Below are 24,577 nucleotides of genomic sequence, written 5' to 3' on the forward strand. Positions count from 1 at the left end.
CTTTTAAAGACCTTTTACATCTAACATAGCATTTACCTAACAGTAAAAAATAAAAGTGGAATGAATTGTAAAGTTATTTAAGTACTGAAGTTAATTTTTTTTTTCTGTGATTTTATTAGTGAGAAATACCTGAGAAATAGGCAAGACACAAGCAAAGGCATGGAGGCAGTTCAATTGACTGAGGTTGTTCCTGTATGTTGACATGTAATGGAGTCCAAAGAATTATCTTTATTCCAAAAAACTTGCAACCCAGTTAAAACTTATTCCATTTGTTGTGTGGAATGCATATGCCCTGTAACCTAAATTCATCGCCCTGGCTGCCCCATGTAGAGATGGATGCAAAGACCCCAACAAACCCAAAGTCAATGTATTAGCTCCAAAATCAAACAATGACAATCAAATAATGAATCTCAAATTAAGGCAAAAAGTTATTCTTGAGATGAGTCACTCTCTCACCGTCCCTGCTTTTTAGGAAACTTGTTAATTTGGTGCCACCAATCTCAATATTTAAGTGTAAGTATGAATTTCCATTTAACTCACCCACCCCACCCTGACCCCTTAAAAGGGAGATTATTCTCCTAGAATTAGAACCATATTCTTTTGATAATTAGGAAAGGCTGACCTGATACATTGTATCTGTTGTATAACTGATTTGGAGGTCACTGTCAAGCAAAGCTTAAAACCATGGAATGCAGTGGCTTAACTGTGTTCTTACGCATTTTAGACAATGCTTAGCTACCCAGTGGTACAATCCACACCTAGTTCCTTTCATAGCATGTCTCTTTGCTCATAAATCAACACCTGGTGCTTAAGATATCATTAAATAAGGCAGTATTCAGAAGGCATTTTCTACCCTCCCTTTTTTTTATTATTATCAGAGATGGGTGGGGAAGTGAAATAGTAGATTCCTCAGAGAGACTATACTACAACCTGTCATCCCCAAAAAGCAATAAAAGCAAAATAGTCCTATGCTAAGTGGAAGAAGTTGTATACTTTAAAGTCATCATTATTTAAAAACGCAAGGAGAGTTACACAAAAGGCTCTAAATTAGGAAGGGGAACTTAGAAAATGCTTGCTTGAGAAGTATGTTACAGACTGAAATTTATAAATTCAAATATGGAAAGAAACCCATTAAGACAAGGAATATTCTTACACTGTGGAAAGCTTTCCTGGTCCACTTGAAACATTCTGAATTCTTTTCTTCAGTATCAGAGATAAGTCAGTGATATTTATTAAAATTTGTCACATTCAGTTCCATGAAAGGACTATTTTAAAAGCTCTAAATATTTTTTTCTTACTTTTTATAGTATCCACTTTTCCCCTCATTGCTTAACTGTCTCTAAATTTCAATGATAGAACAATATTTTAAAGTTCAGATAACTACATTTAGAGGCAGAAACAAACCTAGCTAATTTCTCTACTTTTCTTGGGATCTGGAAGTTTCTAAAGGAAGGTGAGCTTAAGTTTTATTTCCTCTCCTAGAATGAAATAATGCCCCTCTCAATTGTTTAGTAGGCATTTACCACAATGGAAAAGATGGAATCTTAAATATGTCTTTCTTTTTGTTACATACAGTTAGAATTCATTCAGTACTGTTTCTACATTAGGTTTTTCCAAGCAAACCATCTTTTCAGAAGTCTTTATTTTTTGGAAATAATTCACAGTATATTTCAATTGGAATTTCAGGTTGTATTTCTCTTACCAACACATCATAAAATTCACACCAAATTGCTCTGCCATCAATGCAAGGTTTTCCCTTAAGTTATCAAAAAGAGATTATTCCATTGGCCAAGTCTAATTTGGAACCAGTGTGCATTGGTGGAGCATATCATCAGAAGAAAGTTTTATGTCTGCTGAACTAAGAAGAACCTTATCATTTAGGAGAGAGAAAAGATGATTTCAGTCCTTCAGTTCTACAACTGAAGACTACAACTATAGCAGATAATTTATTTCTAACAATTTGTAAACACTGACAGTCCAAACAACAAATATTTAGGAAGGAGCAGCTAGCCCATCTCTATGCTAAAATACCTAAATTTCCATAAATAAATAAGAACATTTGCTGTTTTTTTTTTTAAAAAACGATTTGATTCTTACTCAAACTCTAATATGATAAGTGTACCTTATCTTAAAACTTGATACATGAAAAATGCAAAGTTTAAAGGATAAAATTAGGGACTTTAATAAGAATTTGCAGTTATTTCTCCAGTGGCATTTAAAATATGATTTGATTTACAAAAAACATTTTCAGGATACTTTGTGTGTCGAACATATCAATGAGGTGCTTCAAAGTGTGGATTATATACAGTTAGTTGAATTATACAAATGCAATTTCTTTTTCCTCATCTTTCCTTTCTTCTTCCACATTATTTAGAGCTAAGAAAAATAAATTTCTTCCACTATTCACCTGTCAACAGTGGTAATATGAAATCTTCCATGAAACATTTTTTACATGAAACATGTTTATTTTTAAACTTCAGTGACAGAATTAAACCTGTTTTATTTATACAAAATGGGAGTCCCCTCTTTAAGATGCATGAAATGCCCATGTATACATTTATGCAGTTTAGTCATAAATGCTCTAAACTATATTTTAAGATATTAGTAAATGCCTTTTGTTGTGAAATATTACTGTAATAACTCGTAACATCATGATGAATAGATTCTGTCTCATTAAAAAACAAAACCAAAAAAACCTTTCCAAACTCTTCAGGTTAAAAGAAAAATCTTAACTGTATATTGTTAAAACATTTACACATCCCCCAAAACATCACTGCATGTGGGACTTCCCTGGTGGCACAGTGGTTAAGACTCCATGTTCCCAACGCAGGGGGCCCGGGTTCGATCCCTGGTCTGGGAACTAGATCCCACATGCATGCCACAATTAAGAGTTCGCATGTCACAACTAAGGCACCGGCGAGCCACAACTAAGGAGCCTGCCTGCTGCAAAAAAGGAGTCCGCCTGCCACAACAAAGGACCCCGCCTGCCACAACTAAGACCAGACGCAACCAAATAAATAAATATAAAATCACTGCATGTGATTTGCAAATACTTAGCATCAAAAGTACCTAGAGTTAGAGATATTAAATTTCAGTAAAGCTAAATAAACTACAATTTTTGCAATTTGTGCAGAGCTTCAGTTTATAATGTGCTTTCACACGATCATCTCATTTGATCATCAGAACTCTGGGTGACATGGGTGACAGTGTTACTTCCCCCGTTCTGCAGATAAGGAGCCTGAGGCTCAGAGAGGTCAGTTGATTTGCCCAGGTTCACACAGCTGGAAAGTTCTAGAACAGGCCTTATACCTAGGTTTTCTGATTGCAGGCCAAACATTACTTGCATGTCTTTCTTTAAAATCATCACCTATATAAAACTCTTAAACAGAGCAAAGGCAAAACATTCTATGACATAAACCATGCCATTGTTTTCTTAGGTCAGTCTCCCAAGGCAATAGAAATAAAAACAAAAATAAACAAATGGAACCTAATCAAACTTACAAGCTTTTGCACAGCAAAGGAAACCATAAACAAAACGGAAAGACAACCTACAGAATGGGAGAAAACATTTGCAGATGATGCAACCCACAAGGGCTTAATCTCCAAAATATATAAACAGCTCATACAACTCAACAACAAAACAAACAACCCAACTGAAAAATCAGCAGAAGACCTAAATAGATATTTCTCCGAAGAAGACTTACAGATGGCCCTAGGCATGTGAAAAGGTGCTCAACATCACTAATTATTAGAGAAATGCAAATCACAACTACAATAAGGTACCACTTCACACCGGTCAGAATGGCCATCATTAAAAAGTCTACAAATAAATGCTGGAGAGGGTGTAGAGAAAAGGGAACCCTCCTACTCTGTTGATGGGAATATAAGTTGGTGCAGCCACTATGGAAAACAGTATGGAGGTTCCTCAGAAAACTAAAAATAGAACTACCATATGATCCAGCAATCCCACTCCATATGATCCAGCAATTCCACTACTGGGCATATATATCTGGACAAAACTATAATTAGAAAAGATACATGCACCCCATGTTCATAGTGGCACTATTCACAAATAGCCAAATGTCCATCAACAGATGAATGGATAAAGAAGATGTGGTACATATATACAATAGTACTAAGCCATAAAAAAGAATAATGCCATTTGCAGCAACACGGATGCAACCAGAGATTATCATACTAAGTGAAATAAGTCATTAAGACAAATACCATATGATATCACTTACATGTGGAATCTAAAATATGGCACAAACGAACCTATCTACAAAACAGAAACAGACTCACAGACATAGAGAACAGACTTGTGGTTGCCAAGGGGGAGGGGAGAGGGGGAAGGATGGACTGGGAGTTTGGGGTTAGTAGATGCAAACTATTACATTTAGAATGGACAAACAGCAACGTCCTACTGTATAGCACAGGGAACGATAGCCAATCTCCTGGGATAAACCATAATGCAAAATATTAAAAAAAAATAATGTAGGGACTTCCCTGGTGGTACAGTGGTTAAGAATCCGCCTGCCAATGCAGGGGACACGGGTTCGAGTCCTGGTCTGGGAAGATCTCACATGCTGCGAAACAAATAAGCCCGTGTGCCACAACTACTGAGCCTTCGCTCTAGAGCCCATGAGCTGTCACAACTACTGAAGCCCACAAGCCTAGAGCCCATGCTCCGCAACAGGAGAAGCCACCGCAATGAGAAGCCTGCGCACAGAAACGAAGAGTATCCCCCGCCCGCCGCAACTAGAGAAAGACCACATGCAGCAGTGAAGACCCAACACAGCCAAAAATAAATAAAAAAAAAAAGAATGTATATATAACTGAGTCACTTTGCTGTACAACAGAAATTAACACATTGTAAATCGATTAAAAAAAAGTCTTAACTAAAAAAAAATCATCATCCATAGAAGCCAAAATACAGATGCTAAATTCAAAAAGGAAAATCATGAAGGATGTGTTTCCAACAAACAAGGACATTCTCCTACATAACCACAATAGGATCATCAAAATCAGGAAACATTGAAACATTACTGCCATCTAATCTCAGACACCAATTACGTCCTTTTACCAAAAGGATCCAGTCTAGAACCACACATTCATGTCTCTTTTGTCTCCCTCAGTCTGCAACAGTTTTCCAGACTTTCCTTGTTTCATGAACTTGACACTTTCAAATATTACAAGCTAGTTATTCTGTAGAATTTCTCTCAATTTGATTTGATAATTGACTCATGATTAGATTCAAGCTAATATACATTTTTGGCAGAAATATCACAGGAATGATGTTGTGTTCTCAGCACATTCTATCAGGTCGAGTATGGTTCAATTTTTGTCCCCATACTGGTGATATTAACTTCAATCACTTCATTAAGGTGGTATCTGCCAGACTTTCCACCAAGTACAGTTTCTTTTGTTTTTGTAATTAATCTTTTGTAGGGGGTTTACTCTGAGACTGTGCGAATACACTGTTCCTCATCTAACTTTCAATTCATTTTTTACGGATTCTTATTCAATGGATTATAATCATTATTCATTTTGATGCTCAAATGGTTCCATATTTAGCCAGTGAGAATCCTTTTAAGCTGGCTCTGGTATCCTTTGACATGTCCCCATCATTCCTGGAACACTCACTTCCTTACCTTCTGGAGTAAGATGTTACAGTATCATCTTGTACTTTCTCTGACACAGCCATTTCTCCAAGAAGTCCTGGTTTCTTTTAGTGAAGAATATATTTAGAAACCAAGATCTAGGTGCCAGGTATGTTCACTGGAGTGTCACTGATCCCGTCTTCTCACATGTGTGCACAAAAACACACATTTTCATCTATTATTATTTCTCTATCTTGAAAACTATATGAGTTTATACCAGTAACTCCAGTTCCAAGCCAACACTACAAAGTTCATTCTAATTTTCTCTCTTCATGTTTATAACCCCTTCTAGGGCAGTGAGAAACCTGGCTCCCATTATAACAAATACTTACTTTTGATCAATATCCCTGAATGTAAGCAATATTCCATTGCTGCTGTCACTGCCATCTACATAGCCCTTTTTACCCCATTCAGGTTCTGACACCTCATGCTGGGACTGTCCCTGTACAAATGCCCTTCTCACTCTGCTCAAGCTGACGTCACTTGTTGGGCAGTCACCATCACCATCCACTGCACAGATGCCTCCCCCTCCACCACTTGGGCTCAGATATCCTGAACGGACCTCCTTTCTGCATGGATTACCCCTCACATTCATTTGGGCTGCTCCTTCACGATGCTCTTCACTGTGTTTTAGCGACACCCAGCTCTCGGTCATGATAGCTTTACCTTGCTCAGCCCCACTTAATGGCTTTTGGACTGAATTGTTAGGGAAGGGATGGTGAAAAAGGAGGAGGACCAGTTTACATTCATTAATTGTTACAATTATAGCCTAAGAAAGCCATAGTCTTTTCTTAAGGGGCAGAGAGAGGAATGGGATTAGCAGTATAGTGGGATGGGTAAAGCTTGGACAAAGCATCTTCCAAGACAGAAACTTCAGTATTAAAGTGTATCTCTAAACTCTTTTCCCAAAACCTTTCCTGCTTAGTATTCCTTTGATTCTTAAGGCTTTGTCTTCTTAACACAATTAAGAAGACTCTAGCACATCTGGTACATAGCCCCCAATTTGCTGAATACATGAAAATAATGCATACTTCATGTCATTTGTCTGGCCTAGTTTCCCTCCATAGTAAGTATGGCTCATATCAAACATTTTACCAAAAGCAAAAAAACTTTTCTGCGCCTGTGTTAAGAGCAACCAGATAGGATTGAGAAGACAAGCTCAAGTCCTTTCTCATCCACTACCAAGCTAAGGAACCTTATTTAAGTCACTCAACTTTACTGGCCCCATCTCCTCATGGGTAATAATATACATATATACACAAAATATATATACATATGATATATACACACACTAGTATTTACTGTGTGCTAACGTCAGGCACAGCATTACATACATTGTTTCAAGCAATCCTCACATCAGTCTTATGAAAGAGACCCTTTTATTATCCTCGTATTACAAATAAGGAAAAAATAAAGTTCAGAGAACTCAGATAATTTGTCCAAGATTATGCAGCAAGTGGTGGGCCCAAGATTTCCAAGCCTCAGCTATTAAACCTGATGTCATACCATCTTAAAAACATTTTAAATTCGAGGGGTTATAGATGATTTCTAAGTTCATTCTTGTTTTAAAATTCTAATTTTAAGAAATACTTAACAGATATTAAAGTAAATGAAGTTAAAACAATGAAGCAAAAACTTTTCTAAACGTTCACTCATGCCAGCTGTTATAGTAGGTACTGGGCATACAAAGTTGAGATCAGATTTTTGCCTTCAAACAACTAACATACAATCATTATACCATAATGCTGTGATAGTATTACCCACAGAATTAAAAGGAAACAGGTGTGGCTGAAACAAAGAAAGGTATTATAAGAGGTTTTCTAGAGGCAATCACACTTCAGTTTTAAAAATAAGGAGTTAGGCAGAAACATGACTTTCCAGGTAAAGCGATTAGTATGTGAGAAGGCACGGCTACCTTGAAACAGCACTGTGTAATTGGTATGATTGGAACAGGAGTAAACAAGGGGAGGGAAAAGGAAAATTAAAGACACTGAATCACAGGAACAGCTGTTTACCAATTCATAAAATTTCTTTTAAGTACATTATTTCAGACCTCATATATTTAAAAGAACACGTATCTAGTAACAAATATAATGAACCCCTTATTTATACTGGTCCAAATAATTCGTTATCAAAGAACTGCTGCCCTGTGCATAAGGCACTTGATTAATCAACATCTACATATTCTTCCTATGGAAATGACTAAGATTAACCAGCATGGCCAACATTCCTCCATTCATATATTAAAAATCTTAAATTACAAAAATGTTTACTGTGAGATATCTTATGCATACAGAATAATATATAAAACATATTTACAATTGATAGAGTGAATAGCCAAGTAACTACCACCCAGGTCAAAAAACTATTGCCAGCATCTAGAACCCATGTGTACTCTCCCATATCACAAATGGTATCTTGACTTTTGTAATTATTTCCTTGTTTTTCTTTAGTTTTACCACCTACCCATGTGTCTCTATACAGTTTTGCCTGTTTTATAAAAACATAAACTATATAAATTACTTTTTGTTTCTTACACTATGAAATTCATCCTAGTTATACCTCTAGTATATTCATTTCACTGTATTGTGCATATATACACACTAGATTAATTTACTACTGATGGACATTTAGATTATTTCCAGTTTGATGGAAACACTATTATGAATATTCCTGATGCATCTGTGTAAGACAAATGTGCAGCAACAGTGTTACTAGGTAAAGCCAAATTGTTTTCCAAAAAAGATCCTACCAGTTTACCTGCCATTAGTAGCATATATGACTTACTTTTTGCTCCATATCTCACCAACATTTGGTATTGTAAGTCTCTACACATTTTTGCCATTCCTGGTGGATGTATAATGGTATTCATTGTAGTATTAATTTGAACAAATTTTCATTCACTGCTGAGTCTACCTGATATCCATATGGAAAAAAATCTTAATCTCTATATTATACCACACACAAAAATTCATTCCAGGTGCATAGTAGATCTAAATGTGAAAAGTAGACAATAATGCTTCTAGAATAGTGTTGTCCAGAACTTTCTGCAATGACAGAAATGTTCTATAAAGCTTCATTTTCCTCTATGGTAGCTCCTAGCTTCATATGGTTATTGAGCACTTCAAATATGTCTAGTGCAACTAAGGAACTGAATTTTAAATTTAACTTTTTTTTTTTTTTTTGCGGTATGTGGGCCTCTCACTGTTATGGCCTCTCCCATTGCGGAGCACAGGCTCCGGACGCGCAGGCTCAGCGGCCATGGCTCACAGGCCCAGCTGCTCCGCGGCATGTGGGATCTTCCCGGACTGGGGCACGAACCCGTGTCCCCTGCATCGGCAGGTGGACTCTCAACCACTGCACCACCAGGGAAGCCCCTAAATTTAACTTTTGATTAAGGTGAACTTTATAAAAATTAAAGATTTCTGTTCGCTAAAAATACCTTATGAGAGAGTGAAAAGGCAAGCCATACTGAGGTAGAAGTTACTAGCAAAGACAACTCCTATCCATATAGAGAATCAATACAGGTCATGAAGAAAAAGGCAGATAGTCCTACTCACCCACTTCAAAACAAAAATAGGCAGGGGCTTCCCTGGTGGCGCAGTGGTTGAGAGTACGCCTGCCGATGCAGGGGACATGGGTTCGTGCCCCGGTCCAGGAAGATCCCACGTGCCGCGGAGCGGCTGGGCCCGTGAGCCATGGCCGCTGAGCCTGTGCATCCGGAACCTGTTGCTCTGCAACGGGAGAGGCCACAACAGTGAGAGGCCCGTGTACCGCAAAAAAAAAAAAAAAAAAAAAAAAAAAAAAAAAAAAAAAAAAAGGCAGGACTTCCCTGCTGGCACAGTGGTTAAGAATCCACCTGCCAATGCAGGGGACACGGGTTCAAGCCCTGGTCCGGGAAGATCCCACAGGCCGCAGAGCAACTAAGTCCGTGCGCCACAACTACTGAGCCTGTGCTCTAGAGCCCTCATGCCACAACTACTGAAGCCCGCGCATAGAGCCCATGCTCTGCAACGAGAAGCCTGCGCACCACAACGAAGAGTAGCCCCCACTTGCCGCAGCTAGAGAAAGCCTACACGCAGCAACAAAGACCCAGTGCAGCCAAAAATAAATAAATAAAATTAAAAAACAATAGGCAAAAGAAACAGATTCTTCAAAAATGAGGTATCAAAATGCTAATAAATATGAAAGTCATCAGGGAACCCCAAAATAAACTCATGAGATACCATCACGCATACCAGAACGGCTCAAATTAAAAGACAAAAAGACAAAGGTTAAACAATTACAAGTGTAAGCAAGAATGTGAAGCAACTGTAACTCTCATACATTGGAGTTTATTTTGGAAAACTGACATTACCTATTATTATGAACATATACTTACCCTATGGATCAGCAATTCCATTCCTAGGACCTACCCAATCAAAACATATACATGTACATACTAGAAGACAAATGTAAGAATGTTCCTAGAAGCATTATTCATAATAACCCCCAAATGGAAATAACTCAATGGCCATCAACAGTAGATGGATAAATATTATACAATCAAGAAAACAAGCTAAATTAATCTATGGTGTTAAAAGTAAAGGCAGGGAATAGGCTGGGAAATGGTTTGAGGGGAGCTTCTGTGGGGCAGGCAATGGTCTCTTTTTGAATTGGGTATGTTCACTGTGTAAATCCATTGAACTATGTACTCGTGATATACGTACTTTTCTTTATGTTTGTTATACTACAATTTTTAAAAGCTTACTAAGAATATTCTAGTGATTTTTGGCACAGACTTACCAGAGGTGGAACCTTTTTGTGTCAAATAGGGCTTTTTTGGTAGAAATCCAAATCCAATCGGCCCAAGAGAAAAGTACTGGTTTAAATATCGAAATATGATCTACTAGAGCCAAAGTTTCAAAAGCAATCATCAGGTCTTTGTCCTTCTCACCTCTCATTTCTGTTTTCTTTTGTGTGGGCTTTATTGTGTCAGGCAGTCAGGCACTCATTTTCCCATGTAACTCTGGAATTACTTCATCTTCACAGTCCAGAAATCTACTGGAAAACATCACTTTAAGTTATGACAAGTCTCAGAATTGGCCTATCTTGAGTCACATACCTTCCTGGAGCTGTTTCAGCCCCATCTGAAACACTGGACTAAGAGTAGTGAAGGGTACTTTCCCAAGTGAAAATCAAGGCACTATTCTCAGAAATGGGGGAGTGAATGCCAAAGAGGCAAAAACATCTGTACATCTGGGGAAGGAGAGAGAAGAAACCCTTAATTTGCAGTTTCCCCCTGAGTTACGTCAAACTTGGTTAATAAAAGTATTATGTAACAGAGCTATCACATGATTCAGCAATCCCACTCCTGGGTATATATCCAGAAAAAAAACCAAAAATTGTACTTGGAAAAGATACATGCACCCTAATGTTCATAACACTATTTACAATAGCCAAGACATGGAAACAACTCAAGCGCCCATCAACAGGCTGGCTTAAGAAGATGTGGTATATATACACAGTAGAATATTACTCAGCCATAAAAAAGAATAAAATATTGCCATTTGCAGCAACATGGGTGTACCAAGCGAAGAACATGCTTAGTGAAGTCAGAGAAAGACAAATACTGTATCAGTTATATGTAGACTCTAAAAAATAATTCAAATTAATCTACATACAAAACAGAAAGACTCAAACTAGAAAACAAGCTTATGGTTTCCAAAGGGGAGAGGGAGGACAGGAGGGACAAATTAAGAGTATGGGATTAACAGATACAAACTACTGTACATAAATAAGCAACAAGGCTTTACTATATAGCACAGGGAATTACATTCAGTATCTTCTAATAACCTATAATAGAATAAAAAAAACTGAATCACTATGCTATATACCTGAAACACAATAATGTAAATCAATTACATTAAAATAATTTTTTTAAATATGTAACTTTTCCTATCTAAACCATCCATGCTGCTTTAAGTCTCTGAATTACTGGGAGAGGGAAATCAACAGTTTATCAGATCTCTCCACCTCCAGTCTCTTTCTCCTAGGCTTTATCTTGCATACTATAAAATGAAATCTTCCCAATATATGGCTTTAGTACGACAACCCTAACAAAGGAATCCAATTCTCTACCAAAGTTGAAGATTTTTAGCCTGTCACTCATGGTCTTCCATGATCTCACCCTCTTTCACAGTTACATTATACTACACCCCTCTGTGTACACCAAGTCAGTGCTTTTGAAGTGTTTGTCACTGTCACTGATATATTTTAAAGTATTAGGGTATAACCGATATTTAATGTGTCTGTCAAGAGACACAGGCATTAGCTTTCTTGCTACTTTTCCTTTCTGGTTTAAAAAGTATAACAAAATGATTTATGAATGCTAAATTTGATCTTTTATATATATTTTCTTAAAGACAATATTCTTACTAAACTACATTTATCCTTCTAAAATAAGACAATGTGGTAACTCTTCATGAAGTAGGAGAGATAAAAATAGCACTTTCTTGGGGCTTCCCTGGTGGCGCAGTGGTTGACAGTCCGCCTGCCGATGCAGGGGATATGGGTTCGTGCCCTGGTCCGGGAAGATCCCACATGCCGCGGAGCGGCTGGGCCCGTGAGCCATGGCCGCTGAGCCTGCACGTCCGGAGCCTGTGCTCCGCAACGGGAGAGGCCACAACAGTGAGAGGCCCGCGCACCACAAAAAAAAAAAAAAAAAAAAAAAAAAAAAAAAAAAATAGCACTTTCTTAATGGGAAGACTGTTAAGACAACTGTTTTCTCCATATGATTCATCCTTTTCACATGAATAAATTATTTACAGTTTATAACTTCAAATGGTTAAGTTACAAAGACTTAGTACAGAAATTTTAGTTTTATTTTGATATATAAATAGAAACTCTAATAAGATGTACTATATTTTTTAGAGTATATTACACAAGACATGTTCATAAACAGGTCACCTGGATCTTTAGGTAATTTCTTCAGGCTGAGTATCTCCATCTTTTCACCCTCAGCTAAAACTTATTTATACACATAACCAATTTACTTACTTGCTAGGGTTTCAGAAATAAAGTGATTTTTAATTAAAAAAAAGAGGAATTACAGCATGACATGAATGACATTATTTTTCAAATAAAATATAAGCATCAATTAAATGTACAAATATATCACTATTTTTATTTTCATTTAAGTGAGTATGTTGTGGGTTAAAAAGCTTAGACAAGATGTGTGGTCTGTATTTTACACTTTAATACAAATTTTAGAACATAAAACAATATTCTCTGTTCAAATCCACATATTTTTATCTGAAACATGACATTTATAAAACAAACAGCTCCTGCAACAACAGCAACATAGAAGAGTTATTTAAATTATCTTTTAATGGTTGTAGTGGAGCCAATTTTCCTCATTAAGTACCTACAGGGATTCAGCACTCTCTTTAGGTTGCTTGAATACAACCAAGAATGTGGTATTGATAAGTAAATATTATATATTAATTTAGTTAAACATTCAAGATAAAAGGATTGACTTCTGACTTAAACCTAAACCAAAAATGAATTTTGAAAATATATTTTAAAATACCCTCCCAACCACTGTTAACACACTCCTTTATGTGTTCACTCAACATTTTCCAGGAATTGTAATTTTCTGTGCTTCCATAGGTCTTCCTATTGGGGCAGTTATCAATCATCTTCTTTCTCAATATAGGTCTTTGCATTAACCCGTGCCATTTGCCGGGCCAAGTATCTGTCTCTCGCTGACATTACAGTTTCTTCGTTGCTCCGCTTTGCAAACTTGTTCACTGTCTCGTGTGGCCTCTCTTGTTCTTTGCCAGTCCCTTGGCATTTCTCTGTGATTCTGTGTTTTGCTCCCAGTGATGTTTCAGAACTAGAAGGTTTCTCTGGGTTTCTTTCTTTGTCCTTTTCCATATTTCTCATTTTATTGGCTCTTTCCTGGTTAAGAAATCTATCCTTTGTCCTAGAATTTGGGCTGCTTTCCTTTCTTTCTTGATTTCTTTCTGAAGATTGAACACTTACTTCTTGTTTTTCTCTATCTCTGTATTTATCACTGTTTTCATATCTTTCTTTCCTTGCTTTCACATGCTCTTCCTTCTCTCCTCCTTTCTCAATGTGTCGGTCATAATCATTTCGTTGTCTGTCTCTTTCTTGTTCTCTTGAGGGGTATTTCTCCCTGTCTTTCTCCCTTTTCCATTCCCTATCATTTCTTTCTCTCTGGTCTCTTCCTCTCAGTCTATCTTCTTGTTCATGCCTCTTCCAGTGTGAATCTCTGTAACTGGCCTCTCTGTACCTATGGGAATCCTTCTTTTCTTTTTGGTAATCACGGTCAGTGTAATAGCTGTCCTCCCTGGATTGTCTCTCTAGGTGCTGATCTTCCCTTTTCTCATGTCCTCTTGACTTGGAACTTTTTGTGTGGTATTTGGTACCATGCTCTCTTTCTTCACTAGATGACCGTGAGTGGGTATGACTCCTGTGATGCCTGGAGTCATTTTTTAAGGTCTCTGTGCCCTTCTCCCTTCTGCAGTTCACTTTATTATCTTCTTCCATTTCATCATCCTCACTGCTCTTAGCATCAAAGTCACTGTCTGCATCTGGGTTTTCCTCTACTTTCACAACAGTTTGGCGAACGCAGTTCTCATGAGGTGTTGTGTTTTCTGAACTTACTTCATCGGAATATCCCCTTGATTTTTCTTCTTTTATCCCAGACCTTAAGAAAAATAATGTAACAGAAAATGCTACATTATCAATTATAGTAAATAAATGAAGTGTTCATATAAAGTTCATCAGTACTTAAGTCAATACACCTACACTATATAAACCTTCTGATTATCCCAAATTCGAAAAGGTGCTGCTGTCTATTTACCTTGTAAACATCTGCAAACTAGTATTTTCTAACCATTCCGAATATTTTCAATATTGGTAGAAATGAAAAAGTAAAAATCAGCCCTTCTGTATGGACAACTAGAGCCTTCAGGCAGGGGTCTGTGCAAGGTCTTCATTTTCGCCAAGCACAGACAATAATTGGGAAAAGATATATTCTGAATATAAGTACTAGTTTACAACATGAGGTTCAAGTTGTGGCTTTGTTGGATTTTTATTTTTAAAAATATTAAAAAATAGTCCTGGAAGAAGATGAAGATAAATTTTTTCACAGCAAAATAGTGATAAAACCTAATTCTAAATATCACTAAATAATCCCTTTCATGACTGAAAAGGCACCAGCATCCTGCTCTACCCTTTGGCATCTTTTACAACAAAATGGAAATATGTGAATCTATCCAGCTATTATGAACAGTTACATTAACACTGTTTACATCACCTACATTTTCCCAGCCAATAAGCATGGTTAATTTATTTACATTACACATTTATTCTCACTAATCACTTACTCACCAAACAAAGCAACAACTATGGTTCTCTAGCAATTACTGGCAAAAGTGTCTTGGCTAAAGGACTCACTAATAGTTAGGAATTCTATTATTAGACTCTGGGAATTGCAACTACTATATGACATTATGGAGTTTCACGGCTGGCCTCACAACCATTCCAGATGAAACTCTAATTTTTCATTCAAAAATTTCAGTCTTCAAATATGCTTTCTGAGACTCATAATTCTCACCAATTTTACAATCAAAACCTAGTAGTTGGGATGTAATCTCTTCTCTTCATCCTTAATTCCATTCTCCTGCATCTCCTCTTTCCCTAGCAACAAAGACTCAGACCCTCTTATCTGAATGTTTCTATTCCAAAAAATGATTTCCTTAGATACAAGTTTAAGACAAATTTTACCTTCAGCTATAAACTTACACCATAATCATTTCACCATCCCTATAATATTTTATAATTTTATTCAAAAATCCTCCAATCCTTACTTTCTAGACCAGTATTAACAGAAATGTCTACAGAAATGGGGAATTCCCTGACGGTCCAGTGGTTAGGACTCAGTGCTTTCACTGCCGGGGCCCAGGTTCAATCCCTGGTTGGGGAACTAAGATACCACAGGCTGTGCAGCATGGCCAGAAGAAAAAAATGTCTACAGAAATAGTAATGTCCATATATCTGTGCTGTCCAATATGGTAGCCACTAGCCAAATGTGGCAATAGAATACTTGAAATGTGACTGTTGTGACCAAAATTTTAGATTTAATATAATTTAGATTTAAACAGCTACATGTAACTAGTGGCTACATATTGGATAATGCATTTCTAAGCCCTTGATTATGTGAATCTTATGTTTTATGGAGGCTAGGTCCTATTTATGAAAAAAAAATACTTCTCTTTTTGGGAGGAGATATGGGGATATATGTATATGTACAGCTGATTCACTTTGTTATAAAGCAGAAACTAACACACCACTGTAAAACAATTATACTCCAATAAAGATGTTAAAATATATATATATATATATATACACTTCTCTTTTTATATACTATCTGAACATGCGTGTAGAATTAACTGTAAAATAAAAATAAACTTGAATTAAAAGTGTTTTAATTAAAAAACTGTAAATCCCTAGTTATTCATTCAATTAGGTCAGGTTTGGCTAACAACACAATATGCAATACTGCAATCCTCTACTTCCAGAGAGTTAAAATGATCCCACAACCAAAAATCATGAACAGTATCTTTCTTCTAAATATTCCATATGCCACATCTCACCTGGCTTCACGAAAGCTGCATGTAGGTACTTCCTCTTCACCAACTGCTTGATTTAATAGGTGCCTATAGAATCCACTGAGATCGCTCTGCTTGGTTACATCCAAACGTGCTAAGAGAATGAAAGCAAAATTGAGAATAATATATTCAAAAAGGCAAAATGCAGTTCAGTTTCACAGGTATAGAGTATGTAACACAGTGTATGAAGTGGTGCTCTAGATGAACACATAGTACATGCTTAGACCAAGTCTTATACATTTGGTTTTCTTCCACTTAAAGTTGATAAGCACTTGCCAATTAAGCTATTTGTAAGTACACATTTTATTTAGACCTTGAGAAACGACCACGAGTAGAAAGCAATGAAGTAAAGCACTAAGGTATTCGTTGGCCTCTGCCCATCTTTGTTCTTTCTTGAATTAATGTTATTCTTTTTGTAAATGCCCAGTTAATGCTCCTTGGGCAATGTTACTCTAGTTTTCTCATTCCAGGAAATATAACTAGGATTTAGATCTCAGTTTATACCGCCTTTGACAAATGTTACGCTTTCCATGCCTTGTAATCGATGTTTTTACATTTGAAATCATTTTCTAAGGCAATGACTTGTGAGAATCATAGTTTTAAGCAACAAAGTGAGATATAATTCAAAAGTTCAGTAGAAGTAATAGTTACTAAGAGTGCAACTGTGCTTTTAGTTAAAATCTCCTGTTTTATAATATACATAACATCATATATCTTGTACCCTGCATTCATAAACACAAATTATGACAACATGATAATCTAAAAGTTCAGTGACGAGCAAATGGTTAACCACAGGGCAGAACTCTCCTGTTTGTTTCCTTCTACCCTCTCCCTCTTCCATTTCACCTTCAAGTGCAGCAGCCCTCTTTTCTCTTTCTTCCTCTTCAGCTCTCTCTTGCAGTTTTTTCTTATAAGCAGATGTTACAAATGCCTCTTTATCATCAAATTCTCCCTTTTCCATTTCTCGCTCTCTTTGTATTTTCTTTTCCATTCTTTTTTCCTGTTCCTTTTTTCTGATCTCAACTGCTTTTAGTAAGTTGTGAATGTACTTGGGCTAGGGGAAAAAAATAAGATTATTTAGGAAAGAGTCAAAGATAATTAACTGCTAATATTCTGTTTTTATCATGAATTTATTACTATAGAAATTCATTAAGACATAAATCCAAATAAATAGGACTGTCAACTTCTCAAAATTCAATATAAATTTACTAGCAAGATAATAAAATTCTTTTCAATAGAAATTTAAGTATAAAAACAAAAAATTATTCAAAATGGCATTTAAAAAAAATCTCAAACTAAATAGGTCATTTTCCCACTGTTTTTCTCTCCCTTTTTACAAAATGGCATTGTCTTACTTCAACAGATATGTGAATAGAAAGGCTTCTGACTAATTTTTCACATTAGTTGAAATACAATCATTTAAAATAGCAGTTTCAATATCATTTTACAGCACCACTTTATCTGTAGATACTGTAAGATGTAAAGATCCTTAAACACCAGTCTGTGCTTTGTGAAAGAATAAGAGTGATAGAAAATTTGAACTTATTTCATTCAATCTCCACACCCTAACTTGTTTTTTCAAACTAAAAATACGACCATGTTACACGCAGATGATGCAGTTACCAGCTAGGAAGCAATAAAAAATTATAAGACACAAACATGAACAGGAGAAGAAGCAGTACAAAGACTTTCTTAGGAAAAACTTTCAAAACATAATCTGCAAAAGTTTTAAAGCAAAAAAACAAAATTTATAAAATTGTTAGATAATTTTCTTGCTCCTGTTAGGATACTAAATATATAGTTTCCTAGGTTCTCAATCAAATCCATACTCTCTGGAACTAGGGGCTCTTCACTTCAAATACCTAAAAGCTTTTTCTCAGATCATTCTCATGTTGAAATAAGCATAAGATACAAAATGCAGGTCAAGGTCAAAGAAACTTTGTATTTTCAGCTACAAACCTTTCGGTCTTTTCCCAAAAGCAATTTTGGATTACTTTCTTCCTTTTTTTTCTTCATTTCATCATAAATACTGTCATATTCATATACAGTAGAATCTTCTGCAAGGGCCTTCTGGATTTCCAGTTTGGTCTTTAAAGAAAACATTGAACACGTTTCAAAAATATGAGCCAACTAACAGATACTACAAAAAGTCTAAGTAATTCTTTTGAGACAGGAACATAAATCAGAAATATATCATAAAAATTGCATCAATCACATTTTAAACTTAAAGCACTTAGCATAGAGCCTGACAAAGAGTTAAGTGTTCAGTAAACATTATTATCTATTCACTTGTACATAAACAGAATTATCTACAAAAGGACCAGGGTATGACTTAGAAACACCTAACCTTAATTTTGAGATGCCTATAATACATATTAAACTTGCATATCATTTTTATTTGTGTTACCAAATAAAATGCTCAAGTTTCAAATGGTAGGAAATACCTTTTTTTTTTTTGGTAATTGAAAAATACTTTACTTTTAGAGATGTCACCTTCAGAATTTAAAATAAGCAGTATATTCACTACAGAAATGACAATACAGGTAGTTTAAAAAAATTGTCTGTGATATGTTTTTCATAAAAATATTTTAATAGGGACTTCCCTACTGGCACAGTGGTTAAGAATCCACCTGCCAATGCAGGGGACACAGGTTCAATCCCTGGTCCGGGAAGATCCCACATGCCATGGAGCAACTAAGCCCGTGAGCCACAACTACTGAGCCTGCGCTCTAGAGCCTGTGCACCAGAACTACTGAAGTCCACATGCCCTAGAGCCCACGCGCCACAACTACTGAGCCCATGCGCCTCAACTACTGAAGCCCGCACGCTCTAGGGCTCATGGGCCACAACTATGGAGCCCGCGTGCTGCTACTAGCCCACGCCTAGAGCCCGTGCTCTGCAACAAGAGAAGCCACCGCAGTGAGAAGCCTATGCATTGCAACGAACAGTAGCCCCCACTTGCCACAACTAGAGAAAGCCCGTGCACAGCAACGAAGAAGACCCAACGCAGCCAAAAAAAAAAAAAAAACTTATTTATTTTCATTGAAGTATAACTTACATTATGATTTGACATTTGTATACACTGTGAAATGATCACCACAGTAAGTCTAGTTACCGTCTGTCATTATACAAAGTTACCACAAAAAATTTACTTCCCTAGCAATTTTCAAATTTGCATACAGTATTACTGACTATAGTCACCATGCTGTACATTACATCGCCATGACTTATTTACTTTATAACTTGAATTTTGTATTTCTTTTTTTAAAAGTAAATTTATTTATTTTATTTATTTTTGGCCATGTTGGGTCCTTGTTGCTGCACGGGCTTTCTCTAGTTGCAGCGAGCAGGGGCCACTCCCCGCTGCAGTGCATAGGCTTCTCACTGAGGTGGCTTCTCCCATTGCAGAGCACGGGCTCCAGGTGCGTGGGCCTCAGCAGTTGTGGCTCGCGGGCTCCAGAGCACAGGCCCAGTAGTTGTGGTGTACGGACTTAGGTGCTCTGTGGCATGTGGGATCTTCCAGGACCAGGGCTCGAACCCATGTCCCCTGCATTGGCAGGCGGACTTCCAACCACTGCGCCACCAGGGGAGCCCTGAATTTTGTATTTCTTGATCCCCTTCATTGATTTCACCAACCCCCCATCACCCTCCCCTCTGGCAACCATAAATCTTTTCTCTATGAGTTTTGTTTTGTTTGATCATTTTGTTTTTTAGATTCCACATATAAGTGACATCATATGGTATTTTTCTGACTTACTTCACTTAGCACGATACCCTCAAGGTCCATCCATGTTGTTGCAAATGGCAAGATTTCTTTTTTTTTATGGCTGAGTAATATTCCATTTGTGTGGCATGGAATACTTTATCCATTCACCCGTCAATGGACCCTTAGGTTGTTACCATATCCTGGCTGTTATAAATAATGCTGCAATGAACACACGGGTGCATGTATCTTTTTGAATTAATATTTTCATTTTCTTTGGATAAATACACAGAGGTGGAATTGCTGGATCATATGGTAGCTCTATTTTTAATTTTTGAGGAACCTCAATACAATCTTCCATACTGGCTGTACCAATTTACATTCCCACCAACAGTGTAAGAGGGTTCCCTGTTCTCCACATCTTTGCCAACACTTGTTATATGTTGTCTTTTTGATAAGTCATTCTCACAGGTGTGATGTGATATCTCACTGTGATTTTGATTATTATTTCCCTGATGATTAGTGCTGTTGAACATCTTTTCAAGTGCTTGTTCGCTATCTGTATGTCTTCTCTGGAAAAATGTCTACTTAGATCTTCTGCATATTTTTTTTCTTTTTCTTAAATTAATTTTTATTGGAGTATAGTTGATTTACGTTGCGTTAGTTTCTGCTATACAGCAAAGTTTATCAGCTATACATGTATCTGCCCATTTTTAATTGGATTGTTTTTTGTTTTTGAGCTGTATGAGTTCTTTACGTATTTTGGATATCAACCCTTTATCAGATATATGACTTGCAAGCATCTTCTCATGTTCAGTAGGATGCCTTTTAATTTTGTTGATGGTTTCCTTCGCTGTGCAGAGCTTTTTAGTTTGACGTAGCTCCATTTGTTTATTTTTGCTTTTGTGCTCATTGCCTTTGGAGTCAGATCAAAAAAATATCACCAAGAATGATGTCAAGAAACTTACCACCTATTTTCTTCTGGAAGTTTTATGGTTTCAGGTCTTACATTCAAGTCTTTAACCCATTTTGAGTTAATTTTTGTGCATGCTGTACACTAGTGGTCCAGTTTCATTCTGTCACATGTGGCTGTCCAGTGTTCCCAATACTATGTGTTGAAGAGACTGTCCTTTCCCCATTGTACATTCTTCCCTCCTTTATCATAAATTGATTGACTGTATATGCATGGGTTTATTTATGGGCTCTCTATTCTGTTCCATGACCTATGTGTCTGTTTTTATGCCAATACCATATTGTTTTGATTACTATAGCTCTGCAATATAGTTTGAAATTAGGGAGTGTGACACCTCTTGTTTTGTTGTTCTTTCTCCAGATTGCTTTGGCTAGTTGAAATCTTCATGGTTCCACACAAATTTTAGGATGGATTGTTCCATTCTATGAAAAATGCCCTTAGAATTTTGAAAGGGAATGCACTAAATCTGTACACTGCTTTGGGTAATATAAACATTTAATCAAAATTAAGTCTTCCAATTCATGAGCATGGAATCTTTCCATTTATTTTTGTCTTCTTCAATTTCTTTCATCAATGTTTTATGGTTTGCCATGTACAGGTCTTTCACCTCCTTGTCTAAATTTATTCCTAGAATTTTATTCTCTTTGATGCAACTGTAAATGAGACTGTTTTCATAATTTTTATTTTTGATAGTTCATTGATAGTATATAAAAACAACATATTTCTGTATATTAATTTTGTATCCTGCAACTTTACTGAACTCATTTATTAATTCTAACAGGTTTTTTTGGCAGAGTCTTTATAGTTTTCCATATATAAAATCATGTCATTTGCAAATATTAATAGTTTTACTTCTTCCTTTCCAATTTGGATGACTTTTATTTCTTTTTCTTGCCTAACTGCTGTGGTTAGGACTTCCAATACTATGTTGAATATAAGTGGCAAGAGTGGGCATCCTTGTCTTCTTCCTGATTTTAAGGGAAAAGGTTTCAGCTTTTCACCATTAAGTATGATGCTAGTGGTTGGCTTGTCATATATGGACTTTACTATGTTGAGGTATGCTCCATGCACATCCACTTTGTTGAGAGTTTTCATCAAAAATGTAATGTTGCATTTCAACAAATGTTTTTTCTGCATCTATTGAGATAATCATTGATTTCTGTCCTTCATTTTATTAATGTGGTATATTACATTGATTGATTTGTGGGTGTTAAACTATCCTGATATCCCTGGAATAAATCCCACTTGATTATGACATATGCTCCTTTTAATGTATTATTCAATTTGGTTTGCTAATATTTTGGTGAGGATTTTTGCATCTATGTTTATCAGGGATATTGGTCCGTAATTTCCTTTTCTTGTGGGGTCCTTGACTGGTTTTGGTATCAGAATAATGCTGCTCACATAAAATAAGTTTGGAAGAGTTCTCTCCTCTTTTTTTAAAAATTTTATTATGCAGTCTCTGTAGAGACTGTCAAAGACTGCCAGTGCCAATTATATTTCAAGTCATCATGGAAGGGTATGGGGAAAAGTTTTCAATTAGCAATATCACACCTCGGATAAACCTCATTGGCTATGATACCGCCACTGCACAAGGCCCCCCTCTTCTGTTTTCTAAAAGAGTTTGAGAAAGATTGGTATTAAATCTTCTTTAAATATTTAGTAGAATTCATCAGTGAAGCCTGGTCCTGGACTTTTGTTTGTTGGGAGTTGATTACTGATTGAACTCCTTACTAGTAATCAGTCTATTCAGATTTTCTATTTTCTCATGATTCAGTCTTGGAAGATTGTATGTTTCTAGGAATTTATCCATTTCTTCTAGGTTGTCCAATTTGTTGCCATATAATTATTCATTTTCTTACAATCCTCTGTATTTCTTCGGTATCAGTTGTAATTTCTCCTCTTTCATTTCTGATTTTATTTATTTGAGCCCTCTCTTTTTCTTAGTGAGCCTAACTAAAGGTCTGTCAATTTTATCTCTTCAAAGAACCAGCTCTTCAGTTCACTGATCTTTTCTGTTGTCTTTTTAGTGTCTACTTCTTTTTTTAAAATAAATAAATTTTATTTATTTATTTATTTATTTATTTTTGTCTGTGTTGGGTCTTCATTGCTGCGCGCGGGCTTTCTCTAGTTGCGGTGAGCGGGGGCTACTCTTTGTTGCGGTGCGTGGGCTTCTCATTGCAGTGGCTTCTCTTGCTGCACAGAGCATGGGCTCTAGGCATGCGGGCTTCAGCAGTTGTGGCTCACGGGCTCTAGAGCGCAGGGTCAGTAGTTGTGGCGCACAGGCTCAGTTGCTCCGTGGCATGTGGGATCTTCCCGGACCAGGGCTCGAACCCGTGTCCCCTACGTTGGCAGGTGGATTCTTAACCACTGCGCCACCAGGGAAGTCCCCTAGTGCTTATTTCTGCTCTAATTTTTACTATTGCCTTCCTTCCTCTAACTTTGGGCTTCATTTGTTCTTTTCTAGTTCTTTTAGATTTCAGATTTTTGTTTCTTGAGACAGGCCTGTATTGCTTTAAACGCCCGTCTTAGAACTGTTATTGCTATACCCCACAGATTTCGGTGTGCTGTATTTCCACTGTCTTTTGTCTCAAGGTATTTTTTATTTCTCCTTTGATATCTTCATTGCCCTACTGGCTCAGTAGCATGTTGTTTATTCTCCACATATTTGCGATTTTTCCAGTTTTCTCCTTGTAAGTTCTAGTTTCATACCACTGTGGTTGGAATGATGCTTGATATGATTTCAATACTTTTAAATTGATTAAGACTTGTGCTGTGGCCTAACATATGTTCTATCCTAGAGAATGGTCCATGAGCATTTGGGAAGAATGTGTATTCTGTTGTTTTTCGATGGAATATTCTGTACCTATCTATTAAGTCCATCTGCTCTAATGTGTCGTTTAAGGCCAATGTTTCCTTATTGATTTTCTGTCTGGATGACCTACCCATTGATATAAGTGGGGTACTAAAGTCCCCTGCTATTATTGTATTGCTGTCAATTTCTCCCTTTAGGTCTGTTAATATTTGCTTTATGTATTTAGGTGCTCCTATGTTGGGTGCACAAAAATTTACAAGTGTTATATCTTTTGTTGGACTGATCCCTATATCATTATGTAACACCCATCTTTGTCTTTTATTAAAGTCTTTGTTTTAAAGTATATTTTGTCTGATATTAGTATCCCCACCTTTCTTTTAGTTTCCATTTGCATGAAATATCTTTTTCCATCCCTTCACTTTCAGTCTGTGTATGTCCCTACATCTGCGGTAAGTCTCTTGTATACAGTATATAGATGAGTCTTGTTTTTTTACCCATTCAGCCATTCTATGTCTTTTGACAGGAGAATTTGGTCCATTTACCTTTAAATTAATTATTGATATGTATGTACTTATTGCCATCTTGTTAATTGTTTTCTGGCTGCTTGTAGGTCCTCTCTGGGGAAATACTTTAACGTTCCTCCTCCCGCTTTCAGGCCATCAAAATCTTATCTAGAGTTTCAGGCCAGCTCACCTCCTACCTCTTAAACGAGGCCATCTCTGAGGGCTTTTACTCCCAGTGAGGTCT

The 24,577-nt window shown here is 36.6% G+C and overlaps 1 protein-coding gene across 2 annotated transcripts in view; it reads right to left on the reverse strand.

Annotated features, from left to right (window-relative positions):
- Nucleotides 1–12,707: 12,707 nt before the first annotated feature.
- The window catches only part of NSRP1 (nuclear speckle splicing regulatory protein 1), a 63,724-nt gene continuing 51,854 nt past the window's right edge, over nucleotides 12,708–24,577 (reverse strand). For both annotated transcript variants that reach the window (XM_082604556.1, XM_082604557.1), the window contains 4 exons: nucleotides 18,299–18,427; nucleotides 17,186–17,393; nucleotides 16,325–16,433; nucleotides 12,708–14,373 (listed from right to left, as the gene is read on the reverse strand). In XM_082604556.1, the coding sequence (XP_082460682.1) occupies nucleotides 13,332–14,373; nucleotides 16,325–16,433; nucleotides 17,186–17,393; nucleotides 18,299–18,427 (1,488 nt within the window). In that variant the 3' untranslated portion in view covers nucleotides 12,708–13,331. The remainder of the gene's footprint in view (nucleotides 14,374–16,324; nucleotides 16,434–17,185; nucleotides 17,394–18,298; nucleotides 18,428–24,577) is intronic.

Source organism: Mesoplodon mirus (assembly GCF_964341445.2).
Source record: "Mesoplodon mirus genome assembly, chromosome: 18".
Lineage (NCBI taxonomy): Eukaryota > Metazoa > Chordata > Mammalia > Artiodactyla > Ziphiidae > Mesoplodon > Mesoplodon mirus.